The sequence below is a fragment of the Sceloporus occidentalis genome, unplaced genomic scaffold (assembly GCF_023333645.1).
Source record: "Sceloporus occidentalis isolate IW3139 unplaced genomic scaffold, rSceOcc1.0.p SCAF_5, whole genome shotgun sequence".
Taxonomy (NCBI): domain Eukaryota; kingdom Metazoa; phylum Chordata; class Lepidosauria; order Squamata; family Phrynosomatidae; genus Sceloporus; species Sceloporus occidentalis.
This window is the reverse complement of record NW_028316985.1, coordinates 154,451,600-154,471,977: the sequence shown is the minus strand read 5'-3', so window position 1 is coordinate 154,471,977 and position 20,378 is coordinate 154,451,600. Positions and strand designations below refer to the sequence as shown.

Here is a 20,378-nt window from a genome sequence, read left to right as displayed (position 1 = left end):
TTCAAAAATATGTTACTGTGAAATGGGGTGAACTTTAAGCCACATTTTTCTTTCATTTTTAAAAATTACTATCCCGACAAACCAGTGAAATATCTAATTTTTCCTCTCGGTATATGACAATATAGACATTTGAGGGGCATACAAGGATTTCCAGCAAATTGTCCCTTTTGGCCAAGTCTCTACAAGACTAATTGGGCCTGTTTATGAATAATTTAACCCAATCAATATTAAAAATTAAATGCAGAACAGTCTTGCCCCAAGACAAATTACCTTGTTAAGACAAATTGTTGTTAGCACACCTCTATGGGCTACAACACAGATACTGATGATATAATTATGTAACTAAGACAGAGTACACAAATCAAGTTAGAAATATTAATCAAATCTGGAAGGGAACCAGAACACATTTAATCCCTCTATCCCAAGGTGAATATTTTACACCTCTTTATCCTCTAAACCTGCCATAGATGGATGGGACTCTCCAGAGCAGGTTTTTGAGCATCTGGGATATTTGCAGGGGAGAAGGGGAGGGAAGGAAGTTCAATGGTACTAGGAGTCAAACACTGGTGCTCTTTTTTTTTCCTGGCTGGAAAAAAAATCCCCACTTGACCATAGAAACCCACTCTTTCAGCCTCATAGGAAGGGAATGGTAAGCCCTTCTGAAAAAATCTTGTCAAAAAAAACCTGTGATGAGTTTGTCTTAGGGTCACCATAGGGTGGAAACAACTTGAAGGCACACAACAACCATAGTAAGGGTGGGTCTGAAGCAAATAACATTCAGAAGGAACTGTAATGTGTCTTGGACAGCTATCTGTTAAAGGAGGGTTAATCCTTGTCATCCAGAATATAATGTATGCCCAGCTATGCTTTTTGCTAATTCTAGATATATTCATATTCAGATATTATAATATAAAATTATAATCAACATTTCCATTGACATTTCTGTATTTAGAAGGACAATACCCCAAATGTGTGATCTTTAATATGTTTACTTGAAAATTCAATTTGAAATCAATAACATCATGCCCAGGCTGCAGTGGTCTCAGCAAATGTTTGATATGTTATACACAACACTTTATCTTGATCTTTAGTTGTGGATTTTCTGTATAGGCAGGAAATTGACCTAGATGATCCTTGAGTTTCCTTCAGACTCCATATCCACATTTTATAGCTAAAAGCAAAGGAACGAGAGATTCAGGCCAGTAATACTGTGGCAAATTGCCTGCTAGTCTCAGTATTACTAATTGCCAACACATACTGGAATGTTGTTAACATGTAAAAATATATCAGCTCATTTTACAGCATCCTATCCTTGGATGCTGTCATCCTTGTTTTTCATTACTCATTAATTGAAATGGGGAATGTGAAGTCGAAGGCTTTCATGGCCGGCATCCATTGTTTTTTGTGGGTTTTTCGGGCTATGTGGCCATGTTCTAGCAGAGTTTCTTCCTGACGTTTCGTCAGCATCTGTGGCTGGCATCTTCAGAGAATGTTTGCCTGAAAAGGACTTGGCTATATATATTGTGTGATCTGGAAAGGCAGGGGTGATTTGCATGTGTATTGTTGGTTGCTAATGGCAGTCCTCAGGGAGTCCTCTTGTGCAGACCCTCACACCCTGAGGACTGCCATTAGCAACCAACAATACACATGCAAATCACTCCTGTCTTTCCAGATCACACAATATATATAGCCAAGTCCATTCCAGACAAACATTCTCTGAAGATGCCAGCCACAGATGCTGGTGAAATGTCAGGAACTCTGCTAGAACATGGCCACATAGCCCGAAAAACCCACAAAAACCTATGAAATGGGGAATGTTTGGAGGGAAAGACACACACACACACACACACACACACACATATATATCTCACATCTTATACTATAAGAGACAATGGATTTATGTCCTCCCTTAGAAAATATTTCTATGACAGAGATGGGACATCATGTGGACCTCCAGATATTGCTCAACAGCAGTTCTTACATTGGCTATGATTGGGAACTTTGAACCAGCATCTGGGTAGCAGCATGATTCCTACCCCTGATGCATGCAAAATTGTCATTTACTTTTGAGTAAATGTGCTGAGGTATCTAGGAGTTTCATAATCTTTTAGTTTTCCAGCTAATCTAATAGAGGGAATTACTGAGCTAAATATCAGCTTTTCATATTGACCCCTTCTTATCTTAAAATGAATTCTTATATAGATCTTTGATTATTTGGTAAAATGTCCACACTGAACTGTGTCAATGCAGCAATATGTTTCTGTAGGGCAGGACCTGAAGCCAAGCCTGAACAGGTTGGTGATATATCATCTTAACCCACAAACATCTCATAGATTTTCACTAATTTCTTTGGCAGGGATGGGGATGGGAAATAGTTTGGGCTATAAGACTGCTGAGGACTAAATATTTTGAAGGAACCAGACCTTGGTAGTTAAGCAGGGTCAGGCCTAGTTAGTACTTGTAGAGGGGACCCAGGCCATATCAGATGGAAAGCAATGGCCAACAACCTCTGAGGATTCCTTGCCTAAGAAAAGTCTTTGAAGTTTATGAGGTCTCCATAAGTTGATGTGTGATATGAAGACACATATACACATGGAAGATAGTTATTGACATGGGAAGAAATTAGTGACAACTAATGATTTTCATGATGCCAAAGAATATTTATAGAAAACTGTTTTCTGAGAATGATTCCTGCCTATATCTTAAAATGCAGACTAGATGTCTCTATCACCACATAGGACCCCAAATGGCCCTCCAGAGGCTATGGCTCTCTCTCTCTCCCCCACCCCCCATGTTGCCAAGTAATAACTTCTCTCTTCCTTTTGTGGGGATAAAAACTTTGCCCCAAATTGGGATGTGAAAAAATATGTTTGCAGTGAAAAGCAGTCAGAAAGTGCTTGTTCACATATATAACTCCAAAGAAAAGGTGACAGAACCCCCCTCCCCATTACAGCAAACTCTTTGTTGAAGATCATTTCAGTAAAACAGCCAATCAAGAATACCTTTACATTGTTATACCTTATCAAGTAATACAAAAGATAATTGGTAAGATTTTTTTTTTATTCTCTGCTATCCTAAACCATGAAGCTTCAGTAAAAATCAGGAATTCATTTACAATACTTGTCTTCTGCTTTGTACCCCCAAAAGCTGTCAAAATGCCTTGCAAAAGATTCTCAAAATTACATAATGGCGTAGAAACAAAAATCACAATAGTGTCCACAATGAACTGAGATTATTTAGCCAACATTCCCTGCTATTATTCCTCATCATGGTTTCACATCAGGCCAAAAAGTCCGAGGCAAGAGAGTGGAATCTCGCTCAGCCTATGATGTAAGAAATTTTTCCTTGCTGAGAGTACCCAGGCAACAGCTTTTACTGAGGGGTGGAGCTCAGTAGTCAGAAATCACTTACCCTGTGATGAAAGTAAAATAAACACATACAAGTCCTAGAAATATCTATATTATAGTCTAAGATACATATCTATATGCTTATTGCTTCCTCTGATGAATAAAATAGATGGACTTCGAATGTGATACCATATTGTGGTCAGTTACAAATAGTTTCCATGAATCTTATCAGAAGACAATCAAAAACATTGACACAAGAGTCTGGTTTTCTACTGTGTATCCTATTTCAGTCACTGGGATTTTCTCCAGCATTAGAATTTGCATCCATGCCAAACTTGCCCTACTGTTTTTTATAGGACCTTGTTCTTAGAAAGTTTGCATAATCTACTTTGCCAACTAATCCCAGTAGAATCTTCCAATCAAGCATTCTAAACATATATTTAAAAGATGTTTGCAAGGGAGATCTTATCCTATTGTTTATTTATCTCCAGTCAGGAACCCCTTCCCTCATTTCCGAACATGAACCTCAGGGCTTCATTAAAAATAGTGGCTACATCTTCAGAGAATTATCCAAAGTCAAGTCATATACCTTGGATTTAAGTTTAGCCATAATTAGGGAAGGCAAGAGTATTTAAAAATGATTGGGAAAAAAGGGAACATTGATAAGAATTTTAGAGTGATGATAATATTCAGTTTGGGACTTATTCTGTGAAAAAAATTGCAAATTTATTTGCTATTTTTGGTGCAGAAGATGCTGTTTCCTTCACATAACCCTACAGATAAATTTTAGCAGAATATGTTCCATATCGTGGAAAAGGCTTCACAAACTTTATTAATAATTACATCCCTACTTCAAGAAACCAATTAGTGAGGAAAAAATGCTATGCCTTAAACACTATTTCAGTGAGTTAAATTTAAATATGCCTAAACCTGGATCTAACCCAGTGGATTGTAAGCAACTGTTTGAGCTGTATTGCGGCCATCATTTCATAAGTTTTGACACATATATCTTGTGTCTTTTCTCCACACTCTTTGCCTCACTATCAACTTGGTTTTCTCCTTAAAAATTGACACACATATATTTACCCCATAGAACTTCAATTCCCTGTTTTATTTATTTATTTAAGAAAATTGTTAGCGTAGCATAGCCTTAGCTACATCACAATCCTCTCCAAGCTTATGTTGTGTATTATGGAGGGAGGCAAAAATTTGTATGCATTGGAAATGAGAACTGTAGCAGGAAAATTAGGGACAAAGTGATACGGAAAGATATGTTACACTTGTTTTGGTATGCACGTGTCCACATTTTTCAACGTGTATATATCTAGACCTGTTGTTCCAAAGAATGAAAAAGGTGTAAATATCTGCTGAAAAGCAAATATATTTATTATGCACTTTCATATACATAAGCATTTTTGCTTAATATAATACAAGAAATAAAATAAAAATTTTACAATGTGAAATTCAATGTACATTATAGGCTATTTACAACCCAGTCCAGGAAAAAAGTCTCCTCTGTGCACCACGTTATCTGAAGAGTTTCAGTGGAGGATATCGAGCATAAACAGGCATTTGCATAGCAGCATAGCTGGCAAGAGAAAATGATGCTTTAATAAAAAGCAAAAACATTTTCCATTACCAGTCATTACAAAGGGCTAAGGAACACTGCTCTACTTTAACATGTTAGCCGTTCATCAATTTACCATTTCTCTTTAAAGATGGCTTCCTTGGCACATGTGTAGCATAGATATTAAAGTCCACTAGTACTTTCCCTAGTCTCCCAGTCATGAATTGTGATACTTTCCCTACCTTCTTGCAGTGATGGCTTTCAGACAATATATGGGAAAGAAAGCTGAAAATATAAACAAAAATAGAGAGATTTGTGGAATGAGGAAGAGAAATAGAGTGTTTTGGAAAATGCTAAATTATGGTTGATCAACTCTGTCAAATGAAAGGATTTAACAAAAGTGAATCACAACAATTCAGTTTCAGAGCTCCCTCTCTTTTGGAATTGTCAAGATTTCAATTCATTATTATCTTTTTTATTGAGATACCATATGGACCTACATATTGAAATTGTACATTAAAGCAATGCAGAACTATGTCAAATGGATACTTCTTCACAGAAAATATATATATATTGTTTTTCTAAACCATTTCATAGATGTGTAGGAACTTTCATTTCAATTATCTGAAAGGTACCACTCTTGTCACTGATGTTTAGTTGATTTCTGTCCAAATGGATACACTACCACCTTCTTCAGATATGGAAATTATTTTGCTGAAACTCACAAAAGCTGCTGCAATGCACAGCCTCCTTGTGAAAATGGCCAGAAAGGTCATCAATGAGTTACAAGTGACATACTGCAATTAAACAATACATTTAAATAAATACAATTTCAGCAACAGCCAAGACCCAAACAGAAGGCAACCTCTTTATAGATGTCTTTCTACAATTCAAAACATACATCTAATAAGAAAAGCTTTATTCTTGTGTAGTATTACAAACACCAATACTTGGAGGTTTGAACTAAGCTGGAAACAATATTTTGACATCCTTTCAATATTTTTAAACAAAGGATTTATTTTGTAAAATGCCTAAGAAATAATTCAGTCCCGAATTATCAGTAACCAGCAATACTAATTGATATGATGGGTGGAGTGCATACAGAGGTCATTTTTAATGTTGCAGCTGGGGCATGGTTTTGTGTTCAGTATACAAGGAATCATGTTTCATGACTTTTGCTATACCCCATCCCTTGTCAGTCATCTACACAGGCTTGGACAGCAGGTTTGCACATTATGGAAAGAGTCCCATTAAGTATAATTAATTCCTGCCATTTCTTACAGTGGCATGTGTCAACTATCTTGCTGCAATGAAAGGGTTCTTCTCCCTAAGAATTCAATCTTCTGTTTATCTTGGGGTTTGTTTCTTAGCAACACAAAACTGTCACAAAATATTTGAGACAGGACTTTTGCATAGATAGATGAATGCTGCTCTGAAAGGCATCCTGGGACAATTTTCTCCTCTACATAGCAACTACTGAACTCCAGCCATATTTTAAGAAATTATTTGAAAAAGAAATGACCAAGAGTTTTACAGTGGGGGGAGTTGGTAACCTACAGCTGTACAATGTTATTTTTAGATGGATTATGATTTGGACTGTGACATTTGACTAATTATTGAGACCATGAGTAGCTCAGGATTTATAAATGACATGTGATACAAAGATAACATTAGCAGGTGGTAAACTAATCATCTGAAAAGAGATATAACAATGTTTGGCGCATGCGGCAAAGAGGGGCAACTGCTACCAGAAGGAGTTAACTACTACATGAAGGCTCTCTTCTTAATGTCTCCTGAATTTATATTTAAGCATATGAAGCTGCCTTACACAAAATCAGTCTTATGTCCACCCACCCCAACCTGTGCGAGAAACCTTGTGGTTAGCAGGGCCACTCTCAGCTACAAATAACTGAACATGGGCTTTTATGCAAAAGGTGTGTTCTATTATCAAGTTATCACTCTTTCATAGGTAAGCCTGAAGGAAAGCAAAATGGCTGGCTATTGAATGTTGGGAGTTAGAACTACTGATAACTGTACTGTTTACCTCCATTAGACTAAAAGTAGCAACTTGAATGCAGTGATACCTTGTGGCAACATAAAAACTGATCTGGAAACCCAAGATTTGTTATTTCATGAACAGACTTTTGAACTGGACAACATGAACAACTTTTGATACTGTAAACTGTACCACAGCATTTCTTCACTACTGACAAGAGCAGATGCAAGTACTGCAGTGTAGCCAACATTGGTACAGTAGTATCCTTATCCTTTTTTGTGAGAAACATTCAGCTACACAGAAATACATTGCAGTGATGCAACTCTTATTTAAGATATACAGAACAGCTTTGTCTTAAGATCAATTCAAAGGTTGAGAACGACTCTTGTCTGTGACCACAACTATATGAGGAATGTCATGTGCATCCATGTCTAGAACTGCAGTGACCCAGGAGATGATGGCTGGGACTACAGAAGTGGCTTTGACGCAACCAAACTGAGTGTAAATGGCTTCTGTGTACGGATATGCCAATTTACACATTATTTTCTACACACTTTTGGGGCATATGTTGAGGCCTTCCAGGGAATTAGAATATGTGAATGTGAGAGCAAAAAAGACAGAAAGTCCTATGGCATTTCAAAATCTAAAATTATGCTGCAACATAGCTGGTGTAAGTACAAAGATGAAAGGTTGCATTTAACTGACAGTACAAGGGTTTTGAGAAATCAGAGGGTCAATGTATAGTCTTCAGGGTGGCACAGGACACTCCTTGACTTTTTGGCTGTATGCAGTTTCTTTAACATAAAATAAATACAGAAGGCATTGCCTTTTGATACAAAGTCCACTGTGGCACATTTACAATGAGCCTTTCTGAAAAGGAAACTTCAGTTTCTAGCTCTTACAATTTTTCAGCTGTGTGATGAAGATACAGCATTATCTTGTTCTGCTGCTAAGGAAGAGAGAAAGTGCTTATTCTGTGTATGAAGTATAAAATACAGAAAATACAATTTGTGAAGCACAGAAGGTTAAATTGAGAAGGCAGCCTTAACACTTTTAGGCACATTACAGTAATTGAGATAACGGTACTGCAGTGATAACATTCGTAATTTTCAGTGTGGTTCCAGAAGCAAGACATGCTTTTATCCCAGCCCAGCTGACAAATCATTCTAAGTAGAAGGTCTTCTTTTTTAATCATGGTGCTGTGAGCTGCCTTTAAAAAATGAACAGAAAATAAACTTAGAATGGTACATTGTAATGCGATAATATCAAAAAAAAAGAATAAGTAAGTGTTTATAATATATTTGATAGGCAATAATGATAATTGAAAAACTGGTCACTTTATTTTCAGTTTTAATTATACCCCACCCCCCAAAGAAATTAGTTAGAAATGTAATCAGTACAGTATACAGATAGTTAAGAAAGCTTTTGTAACTTTGAGAGTTTTCTCATCATTACAACGTAGAGTTCTCTAAGTTATTAAGGGTACCTAGTAAAAGTCTTTGATGAGACATTGACTTTTGTGGATTCATATGCGAATCTAATATATAACCATATTAATATATAACCACTCTATTTTTAAACTGTGTCAGCATGGTGCAGTGGTTTGAGTGCTGCACTGAGTGTGCATCCACACTGCAGAAATAAACTAGTTTGACACTACTTAGGCTGCTTTGGTGCAGTGCTATGGAATTCTGGGAATTGTAGTTTGTTATGGCATCAGAGCTCTCTGACAGAGAACGCTAAATATCTCCCAAAACTACAATTCCCAGAATTTCATAGCCTTGAACCATTGCAATTAAAACAGTGTCAGGCTGGATTATTTCTGCAGCATGGATGCAGGCTAAGACTCAGCAATATCAGGGTTTGAATCCCCACTTGGCCATGGAAACCCACTGGGTGAACTTGGGCAAGTCACACTCTCTCAGCCTAAGAGGGCTCCCTCTCAACAAATTTTCTCGAGAATACCCTATGATAGGGTAGTCTTATGACAGCCATAAGTGGGAAAAGACCTGAAGGCAGACAAAAATGACAGATTTTTGTGTATTATTATTATTATTATTATTATTATTATTTTAAATATGTTGAATATTAGCATTGTGAAAAAATTACTTTCATTAAATGCAGGTTGCTCTCAAAAATAAAAAGATACATATGATAACACATTGAATCTAGCTTGCACACACTTACTGAAAATCTTTATAGACTTTTGAGCCTTCAGTAAAAAGGATAGCTCTTCTATTATCTCCCAAAAAAGATTTTGACTTATAGTTGCTGTAAGTACATGCAAATTAATCCTCATTTGATATTATTTTATTTCAAACTGCAGGAAACCTTTCCATTTTATTCAGAAATAGATCCCTGCATATGTAATAGGTCTTACTCCCAGATAAATATGCGTAAGGTTCTAGTTCAAATAAGCCAGTAGCCTATACTGTTATGAAACAGGGTACAGCTATAGGATTTGTGTGAACACATTTTGAAAAACCTTTTGCTTTAAAAGTAATACCTCATCAAGTATGGTATCATCTCAACTATACGATCAAATACAGAAACACATATTTGGAAGGGATACTGCAGCCCATGAAAAACAGCAAACTGGACTAGAGACTGTGAAGGTCCCTTTTGTTCTATCATTTAGCCAATCTCTCTTAATCTGTTTAGAGAATACAGAACTACAGTTACTGCAAGATATGGCCATCCAATATTTGATGTGCAGTATCAACTGATGCTTTTCCAAATGTCAACTTTACCAGACAATGCTGAAAGTAGCTCACCTCTTTACAATGGTGTTTCCTTCTTATAATTAAAGCTTGGATCATTTCCCTCAATTTGAAGTTTTAAGGCTTGTTTAAGGCTTAACTCTGTCTCTGCAGAAGGATAGCCTTCCAAAACCTCCTGATGCCCTCTTTCTTGTACTGTTCGTGGTACTGAAACTCTACCAAGAAAAACCTGATTGCTTTGAAGATGGTAGTTTGGATTTGTCATTATTCCATTTCTCTTTTTCTGTTCTCCACTTTGTTGGTGGATCAAAAATTGCTGTTGAGATCTGCAAACTTCTTGCTGGGATGGAGGTACCACAATTTTACACTGAGTGTCAGGAGGCATTGACTGAAGGGGCATGCTTGCCCCACATTTGGCAACAGGTATCCTTTTATCAAATTGAGTCATTTCATATTCTAGAACTTTTGGTTGAGAAGAGACACTCTGTTTCGGTTTTTTGCCAGCAGACCCAGATTTGTTGAAATTCTCTGTTTTCCCTGTTTTGCTTGCTTTTGTTGACTTCAAGCTAGGTTTCACTTGGCTCCATTCAAACTCACTGTTTGGTGAACTGTGATTCTGACTTAAGGAATGAGTTGTGGAAGAAGGAGAAACAATGGACTGTCTACTTCTACTACGGGGCAATGAATGCTGTTGTATTTGCTCTGTAAAGGACATACTGTGGAAACTATCAATAGGCACTGTCTGGGCAGTTGCTGTAGAAGATGTTGTGCGAAGTGATGAGTTCTTTGAGCTTTTCAAAGAATTGTTGGATAAGGAGGACTTCTGCCTATCAACTGTAGAATCGGGAGACTCAGAAGGAGAACTAAAGGCATGAGCTGGCCCATTAGACAAGCCACGCAAAGCAGGCTGCATATCACCCCCACCAGTGCTTCCTGAACTGTTTGATTTTATGGTTAAAGACTGCATTTTTGAGGATACTGATTGCAAAGGTTTTTGCTCCATTGTATGCACTGGAGAAGGAGTGCAGCCATTTAGACTAGAAGCACCATATTTTTCCAGTAATTTGATTATTTGTGTGTGGCCATTTTTTGCGGCAACACGCATAGCTGTGCGTCCAAATTGATCCGCATGATTTGGATCAGCACCATGTTCCAGTAAAATCTGCACAACATCAATATGCCCTTCTTGGGCTGCAATACAGAGTGCAGTAGCACCTTGATTACATGTATGATCAACTAGAGCCCCATGCTCAATCAAAAGCTGAACTACTTTGACATGGCCTTGCCATGCAGCAGACTGCAAAGCTGATCGTTTCTCATTGTCTGCTGCATTAACATCAGCATGGCACGTTATCAGCATCTGTACCATTTCCACATGTCCTTGCCAGCAGGAAACATGGAGTGCTGTCCTTCCTTCAGCATCATTTGCTTCTACATTTGCACCATTTTCTAAAAAATACTCAGCCATTGTTAACTGGTTCTCTAAAGCCAAAATATAAAGTGTTGGACGGCCATCAGCATCTTTGTAGTTCACATCAGCTCCATGGCTAAAGAGGAGTTCAACAATATCTCTATGGCCCTCTAATGCAGCAACACGGAGGGCATTTCTCCCATCATAACCCCTGTGATCAATGTTAGATTTATTTTCCAGTAAAGTCTGCACACAATCATAGTGACCCTCCTGAGCAGCCAAAATGAAGGCTATGCGTCCATCATTGTCAATTTCATTTGTTCGAGCACCTTGTTCTATAAGTGCTTCACATATTAACCTATGTCCTTCAAAAGCTGCCATGTGCAAAGGAGTCCATCCTGCATCATCTCTATGATTTTCATCTAGTCCTCTATCCAGCAGAGTCCTTACAACTTCAACATTGCCTTGGGCAGAGGCAATGCTAAGAACTGTTCGTCCTTCACTGTCAATGCTATCCACAGCTGCCCCCCAAAACAAGAGAGTATTTACAACTGAAGCATGGCCCATTGAAGCTGCAGCAAGAAGAGGAGTGCGGCCATTGTTGTCAGTATGATCCACATCTGCTCCACCTTCCAGAAGCAGGTCAACAACATCTACATGTCCTTCATAGGCTGCCACCAGCAGTGGAGTCATGGCATCTTTGTCACAATGATCGACCTCAGCACCCCGGTCAATTAACAGGCTCACAACTGAAGCATGTCCTTTACTAGCAGGTACACAAAGGGCAGCAACAGAGAGAGCAGTCCTTCCATCTACATCCTCATGGTTTACCTCAGCACCATGATCCAGCAGATGTTCCACAATCTCTTTATGTCCCATGTATGCTGCTGCAATTAAAGCAGTTCTACCTTCATTATCAGCTTTGTTAACCTCAGCCCCATGTTGCAAAAGATTCAGCACAATATCTTCATGTCCTCCCCAGGCTGCTGCTCTCAAGGCTGTTCGACTATCAGCATCTGCACAGTCCACTTTTACTCCAGCATAAAGAAGTGCTGAAACCACTTCTGTATGCCCACCCCAAGCTGCAGATCGCAGTGCTGTCCACCCATCATGGTCAGTATGATTTATATTAGCACCACAACCAATTAAACAATTGACAACTTTGGTGTGTCCCTGCCGGGCAGCTAAAGTAAGTGCTGTCTGCCCATGTGTATCTTCGATTTCTAAATCTGCACCCCTAGAAACAAGCAAATTGACTACATCAAGATTGCCACTATATGCAGCATTAGCCAACAGTGTTCTTCCATTTGAATCACATTGGTTTACTGAAGCTCCATTGTCCAACAGAGTTCGAATGGAATCTTCTCTTTCTAAAGCCTGCCGTACAATGCAAGATGTCCGATCATCCTCACTGTTGACATGAGCACCAGCTTTGACTAGCAACTGTAAAACTTCTTGTTCTTTGGGGATCAGTGTTGACAAAGAATCTTTGACAGGTGTACCATTCCAGATCATCCACAAAGCCAATTCAGCAGTCTCCAGTTGCAAATTCGAATCAATTAGATGCAAAGCAAATTCTTGAGCCTCCAGGGGTGATAAATCCTTCGCTCGACAGGTGTAACTCATTGCTAGCATTCTGTGCCCTTCTGCTGCATTACACAGATATTTTTGTGTACAGTGTTTTACATCCAGCAGCCATTCAGCAAAACTATAATGAAAAAGGATCTTTGTATTTCCAAGACCATCAACAAGAACTTTTGAAAGAACATCTAGCTTGCGCTGAAAATCTTCCATTGACAATGCCATGTTTTTGGTCCATACTGCATGGAACAATTCAACGGTTGTCAGTGGTCTGCAAGCAGCAAGAATAACATTCAGAATAGGCTGGACCTTTGCAAACTGCTTTCTCACAAAAAGTCTTTGACAAAGCCAAAGATAGAGGCCATTGAGTGTTCCGGGGATATCACGGATTTCTCTTAACATAATAAAGTTTTCTACGACCCCATCTAGGACACGTTCAAGGTACAGGAAGCACCCACTGCTTTTGATGTGAAGCTGATTCAACATTTCTGCAGTTTCTTTTGTGAGGTGTTGCCTCAGTGCTTCCTCTTGATCTAAGCGATGAAGAATATACTGTTGAACATCTTTCACAATATAGGCCTTTCGTAGATCATCAAGGCTTATTTTTCGAAAGCCTGTAGAAAAAGGGATGAGAGAAGAGAAAAGTATGTATATATTAAGTTTAACTTCATTCAAACTCTTGTTTATCAATTGTTATTACAGACAGCTGCATATAAATGTAGAATATATTTATTTAAATGTCTTAAACTCAAGGTATAAAAAGGTTACATTTTAAGTCTATGTTAAATAACAATAATAATCTTAAACAGCATCTGTAGCTGAGCTAGCTCTCTAAAGCACCAGCAGGGCTTCATTTCTCTCTTCAGCAGAGGGGGCTACAATGAAGAGTAGCAATTCTTTTTTTTAACTAAGGTTCAAAACACAATGCAGAAATAATCCAGTTTGAGGCTGCTTTAACTGTCCTGGCTCAGTGCTAAGGAAACGTGGGAATTGTAGTTTATTGTGGCACCAGAGCTCTCTGACAGAGAAGGCTCAATGTCTCACAAAACTACAGTTACCAGAATTCCCTAGCATTGAATCAAGGCAGTTAAAGTGGTCTCAGACTAGATTATTTCTGCAGTGTGTTTTGGATGTAAGTGAATGGGCGGCCTACGTGCTTAGACAGTCTCATCTCATTTTCAGGTGTCCAGATATTGTTCTTAGTATTACCTATGTGAAAACCACTCCAAAGAAACATAGCTGGGAAAAAACCCAGCTTGAAACCTAACTTCTCCTCATCATAAAAAGTCCTGGAATTTATGCATAGGCACTACTACAAACAAATCTCTCTCTCTTTCTCTCTGAACCTGTCCTCATATGGTTACGTAAAAAGACACATGTAAGGATCAGCCTTAATATTTGCCCTGCAACTGGCATAAATTTTAAAGAATTTAGAATATATATTCAGATAAAAATGTATACTGAATTGCTGTGAAATGACCACACAAGTTAAAGACCAGGCTGTAAATCTCGATCAGAAATTATTTCACTAATATATTAAGGGATGAGGGAAGTAATTTGTGATGACAAAGAAATAATAATAATACAGCCATCAAAGTGAATGTTTCAAGAAATTTTGAGGTCTTGCCACAACAAAACACAAAATACAGAAAGAGATATTAACAGATAATGACTTATTAGAAGTTAAAACAGGATGCAAACACTACAGCTCACAATTCTCTCATTCAATTAAGAATGAAAAGTTACAGAACACAGTGTCAGCAAATAACCTGTCTAGTCATTTAATACAAACCAATATGTGATCTCTGGAATTTGGATTATTTTCTATGTCCCTATTTATTATTTTGTCTTCCAATTTCAATGAAATAAATTATTCAGGAGCCAAACAAAACCACTTAAATCAGAATGCAGATATCAGGTGGGGAAAACAGGAGTATAAATCACTTGACATCAATTTCAAGCACTCCTACTCAGAATAACCAATAGGAAGATACTGATAATTGAGGTGTCAATACCCTATCCCTGATAAGTAAGCCACAGAGTTGGGGAGTAGTGGTGATTTTGGGGTCACTCCTTGTCCTACTACACAGTAAGTTATTTTTCCTCAATGTTACTCCTACTCATACTCCTACTCCCAAGCCCTGGGAAAAAGCCCTGGTTGCTTTGTAAGGCTGGGGTGTGTGTGTGTAGATGTCTCTCTTTGTCTCCCAGTCCCTTTCCCAGTGCAATATAATAAAATTGTTATTCAGTGTTTTCATGTACAATATAGTAACAGGAATAAGGAGTAACAAATATATTTTGTTACTCCTTATTCCTACTCCTGTAAAAACCTCTTACTCCTTTACTCCTTACTCCTACTCCCACCCCTGGTAAGCCAGCTCACACTGAGCACTTTAAATAATTTTGGAATTATTTGGACCTCAAAACATTAATACAAAAACATTAATATGAATACCAGGTGCTGTAGACAATATTTCAGAAGAAGGAACTGGAAAAACCACCTCTGAGTATTCCTTGCCTAACTAAGAAAACCCTATGAAATTCACAAGGTCACCTTAAGTTGACAGGCAACTTGAAGGTGTGTGTACGCATGCACACATCATTACCCTTATGAAAAACTGCATTTATATTATACCATGGAAATATTTCAGTCATTTGGGATACTGCTTTGTTATCAAAAGCATTTCATATTTCAAATGCTAGCAATGGTTTATTCATATAGCAGGGATCTGATTTTTTTTTTAAAAAAAACAGTGCAACTATTCCAAATGCAAGGGGACAACTATATTTAGCAATAAATGTTTAAAATATGGTTGCAAGCCTTTGAGAAGCTAATGCAACATTATTCTATACATCATGCAAGTGAAGGGTTTCTTCTTCTTTGAAACAGGACTGACAGTCTATGATGGCCTTGTTTATAATTCTGTAACTGGAATCCCTTAGATTTAATTTGTAAAGCAAAATGAGCATTCCCTTCAAGATCACAAGAGTATGATGTAAACAGTGATCCTGAGCCTGTGATTTTTGTTTGAAAGTATACATGCCTCTTGGTCCCTTAGTTCAACATTCTTTGACAGAATAATAACAACCATCAAGTACTAAGTGATTCTCTAGAAACTGGCCAGTCATCTTCTAGACTTTAATTTACTTCTGATCCTCTCTGACTCGGGGCAACTATTTCAGACTACAGAAACTGACAAAACACAGTTACTAGCAACTCTATTAACTACTTTTATAAACTTATCTTCGTATTTTTTTCTTCAGATGGTAAAGATTATTCTCCTACAAGAGTGAAAGGGGGAATCCTACTGAATTTGTAATTAGGCTTATATATCCAATACACACACACACACACACACACACACAGAGAGAGAGAGAGAGAGAGAGAGAGAGAGAGAGAGAGAGAGAGAGAGAGAGAGAGAGAGAGAGAGAATAACATTTTTTAAAAAAATGCAGCAGGATGACAGAGTACAGTGTATGATTTGAAGATGTGAAGTCAGTGGTGTTTTTTTGTCCTTGGAAATCATGTCAGGTTTTGGCATTTCTCCCAGAGCCACTTCTTTCAATTCCAGAATTATACAGTCTGCACGTACTTTTCTGGAACCAGTTTTCAAGGGAAAGGAATGGCAAAATTTCAACCAGATGAATTTAAAACTGATTTTATATAGCTACTGCAATCTTACCCCTCTTCTTGCAATCAACTAACTTGAGCCTTCTGGTTAGTAATTTTCACCCAGTTCTAATTGCTAACATCTTTGGATGTGAAGCCATAAATGGTCATTAAGCATGGGGTAAATGCAGTTAAATTATAAACAATCCTGCCATCTTAAACCATACATTTAGGAGTTAATTTAAAGTACAATTGTTTTAAGTCACATTTATTGTGTTTGAAGCACACTAAATCAAAGTGTTTTGCTCTACAAGAAAGTTTTTTTGGGGATACATTGGCGGGATACAGACGGGCAAAAAGGGGTGTGTTCATGACGTCATGAAGGTATAGCCTCCAGATGGCCCTTACCTGAATGCCGCCATGAACACGCCGCCCGCACGCCCCAAGTGGGAAGAAGCGGCATTAAAAAGGTGCTGCTTTTCCCCGCTTCTTTTCTATATACTGCGCAGCTGCGTATCTCTGTCTATAAGCTGCTGCACCAGTACGCCAGAATTGTTAAGCCGCTAATTTAAATTGCCCATTTAAAAGCTCCGTGTCTGCTGCGTCGCATAATGAGTCGGGGTCCTGGAACATGCGCAGTTTGCACCAAGGCTCTAATTAGAGCGTCAGATGCCATGCAGATGTGGAAGCTGCAGCACAGCTGCACTCTATTTTAATGCTCGTAACCCTAACCCTAACCCTAACCCTAGAGCAACATGTACGCATGCGCTGCTAGAATTGGGGAAAGTTTGGAATTTAAAGTGAACCCCTACACACATTCCTGTGCCATTTTCACCTAACAATAAAACCCCCTAAAACTTTAAATATTTACATATGTACAAGGGAGGTGATGGGGGATGGCAGGGGGACAGCGGTGGCAGCGGCGACAGCTGTGGCTGTGCATTGCAGATTCAGCAAGAGCGCGGGGACCAAAGGAGAGGAGGCATCCATGATGCTGGTGACACTACCAACGTGCAAGCGGACAAGGATGCCAACACCAGCTGATCACCAGCTGGCAGGAGACCACCATTGTTCTTGGGCAGGGTGAGGGAAAAAGTTTAAAGGGGCCTGGGCGCTTTAAATGTGCACATAGGCTTTCTGCCGCCGGTGCTGAGCGCCGCAGCTGCACAGCTGCACATCCGCCAGCCGGCAAAAGAAAAAAAAAGGCCTGTTTTTGGCCGCCCGTGTGGAAGCTGCCTCTCTCTTTGCAGCGTCCTCCGAGGCGGCGGTATGGAAACTGCGGGTCAGAAACAGCCCCAGGTGAGGCGTCTTCACTGCCCCCCATGTGGAAGCCCCATACACCTGAGACACGCCCCCGGGGCGGGCGGTCTGGAGGCTCCGTATTCAGCAGAATACACCTCCAAGACATCTTCCCCTGCCCGTCTGTACCCCGCCATTGTAAGGTTAGAAAGCGAAGACAAAACACTTTCCCCCCTTAAAGGCAGACAAGAATACAGACGTGCTGCTGGGCACAGCAATATATATTTTTTTATAAGTGCAGCGAAGAGTCCTGGAAACTAGGGTGTCTCAAAACAGTAAAACTAGCTAAAGCTAAATATGTACTATGTCAATTCAGAAACCATGCAGCAAACAAGTTATAAAGGGACAACCTGATATTGGATGGTTATACCCAATCATTATCGTATCCTGTGAAATGATCAGCCATGCCTGTCTGCTACCAGCTGCCCTCTGATAGGCACTTGCTATCTGTTAGATGAAAACTGTCTTCCAGAATAACAGATCCCAGGCAGAGTTTCAAGACCTGTACATACAGGTCCAAGTTCCACGGCCTTTGTGCCAAAAATAGACCAATGCAGTTATTCATTTAACTGTGATCCCTGTTCAGAACTGGAGAAAGTAAGATAAATTTGATTCTAAAAATGTGTTTGTAGTGACATAGTCAAAAGAAATGTGACCAAAGTGTAACGTCATTGCAATAATCTTTTAGCACAAACTCACACTAAAAACAGCATCTACCTTAATCACTGACTCCAGTGAAGGATCTACTGAAGATTTATTGTTTCTCCTAAGCACTTCAGTGTTTAGTGCTCCAAGGACAAGATCATAAATCTAATACTTTACATAAATCATCCAGATACGACAAGATAATTTTCTAACATGCTGTGTATTGTAGTTACTGAGAATCCCCCTCCTCCATGTGTGAACCTGCCACATGCCAAATGAGAATAAGGAGCACATGCAATCTGTTGGGAATGGAAATACCTACAGAACTTCAGGAATGTATATTTTGTTGCATGGAATGGTAAATAGCAATGCAGTAGTTAGAATACAGTTGATCTTGGGAAAAGATGAGAAGAGCTTAATCCTACAATATTCACTAATCTTTTGCCAAGCGCACAGGAAATGCTTCAAAGTCCATAAGGATCATACATACAATCAGACAGGCAGAGTGCTGTTTTTCTCACAGCTATAGCATCAGAAAAGAGAGCTAAGTAGCAGGAGGTTCAGGATCTAATACAGTCCCTGTTTGGACTGTGTCACCAATGCCCCTCATGTTAGTCTATAGTCTGCTACGCTATTTTAGCAACATCCAAGAGTGATACAGCCATAGTGGGCTTTGTAGTTGATACCTTGATTTGGCATACAGGGAGATTATAATATCTCCACTTGGATTCATCCATAAGAAGTAGCTCAAATGAATGGAAGAAAACTGTCTTGGGATACATGTGTCCTGGCTCTCAATCTCTCTCACATACATAAGGACATCTCCTCTAGAAACAAACTGTCCTTATATTACTCAATTCAGCTCATAGCCAAGCAAAGCACTAAATTTGCAAATGATTTTCAATTGTCAGATTGAACAACTGAACACCAAACAAGTCTGAGCAAAGTCCTACAAGCTTTCTTGCCACTTGCATATGGGAGCTCACACAACAAAACTATATATTTACATTAGCCTTACAAGTACAATAAGAAGATCAGTACATGGGAAAGTTCAGCTTGTTGTACTGCCTTTCTCATGAATTCTTGAACTCTCCAAGTCAGAATGATCAGGCATCACTTACAATCCCATGACCTAGCTTCAAGATTGTTCAGAGTTTCCCAACACAGATTGTCTCCCTAATATGAGTTCCAAAATGGATTCCTTAGATTTATTAAATTTCCTTTTGGCTCTGTAAACAAATCTGTTCCAAATTTAGTTTCTGGCATCTCACAAAGGTCTTGGATCAATGTAAGATGGATCAGTGCTATATGAATTTTCTGAAGTATCTCTTCTGGTCATTAATAAAACAACAAAAATTAACACTGAAAATAAAACAATAAAATAAAACAAAAAAGTCATGTGACACCTCCTTATGGCATAAACTTTGGGATCAAAATAAAGCTGTTACTTTTAACAGGCCAACAATAGTTATCTGCCCCTCCCTATAAAATCTAATAAATATACTCCTGCAGAATTTATAACACTGTTATAACACTGAATTTTATTATCTTAAATCTGCTTGCTGCTGTTTCCCAAGACAGTATGGAAATTTCAAAGCCAACCTTTTCCATATTTCTCCTTCACTCAATGAATATGTAATCTAAATGATGGAGCAATATTCCAGCACTTTAGTATGAATAATTTACATTGCAATCTAAGCTGATCTAAGTAGAATTAGGCATTTATATTAACATTTTGTGCATACCTACTCACAAGGAACTAATCCCTCAGCAGTGAAACACTAATCAGAAAAGTAAAGTCTCTCCTTTAAAAAAGGCCATTTGAATAAAGCCAGAAGCAATCAAAGTACTTCTGCATCAGCAGGGCACAAGCAAATTTGTGAAAATAGGGATTAACTCAGTTTTAGTTAAAATGTGTAGATTAATTTATATGTACGTAAACAATAAGGACACAATACTTTAAAAAGCTAATATGCTTCCCAGCCTGCTTTAACATTTAGAAGTCCATTCAGATGACACTTCATGAAAAAATGGTGGCTTGGATAACCCCTTAGATGCACAAATGTGTAAATGTTTCAATTGGACTAGCATCCATGGAGCTGTTCACCAGTGCTTCCATATGCACAATGTTGCAGTCAAGTTTGTTTCTAGATGGCACTGGCTAGAAAGAAACAGGTTTTTTAATATCAAGGTATATACAAA

At 38.5% G+C, this 20,378-nt stretch overlaps 1 protein-coding gene across 3 annotated transcripts in view; it reads right to left on the bottom strand.

Moving 5' to 3' along the window:
- Positions 1-4,710: 4,710 nt before the first annotated feature.
- ANKRD50 (ankyrin repeat domain 50) overlaps positions 4,711-20,378 on the bottom strand; it is a 62,267-nt gene continuing 46,599 nt past the window's right edge. For all 3 annotated transcript variants that reach the window (XM_089525830.1, XM_089525831.1, XM_089525832.1), the window contains 2 exons: positions 9,685-13,236; positions 4,711-8,120 (listed from right to left, as the gene is read on the bottom strand). In XM_089525830.1, the coding sequence (XP_089381956.1) occupies positions 9,689-13,236 (3,548 nt within the window). In that variant the 3' untranslated portion in view covers positions 4,711-8,120; positions 9,685-9,688. The remainder of the gene's footprint in view (positions 8,121-9,684; positions 13,237-20,378) is intronic.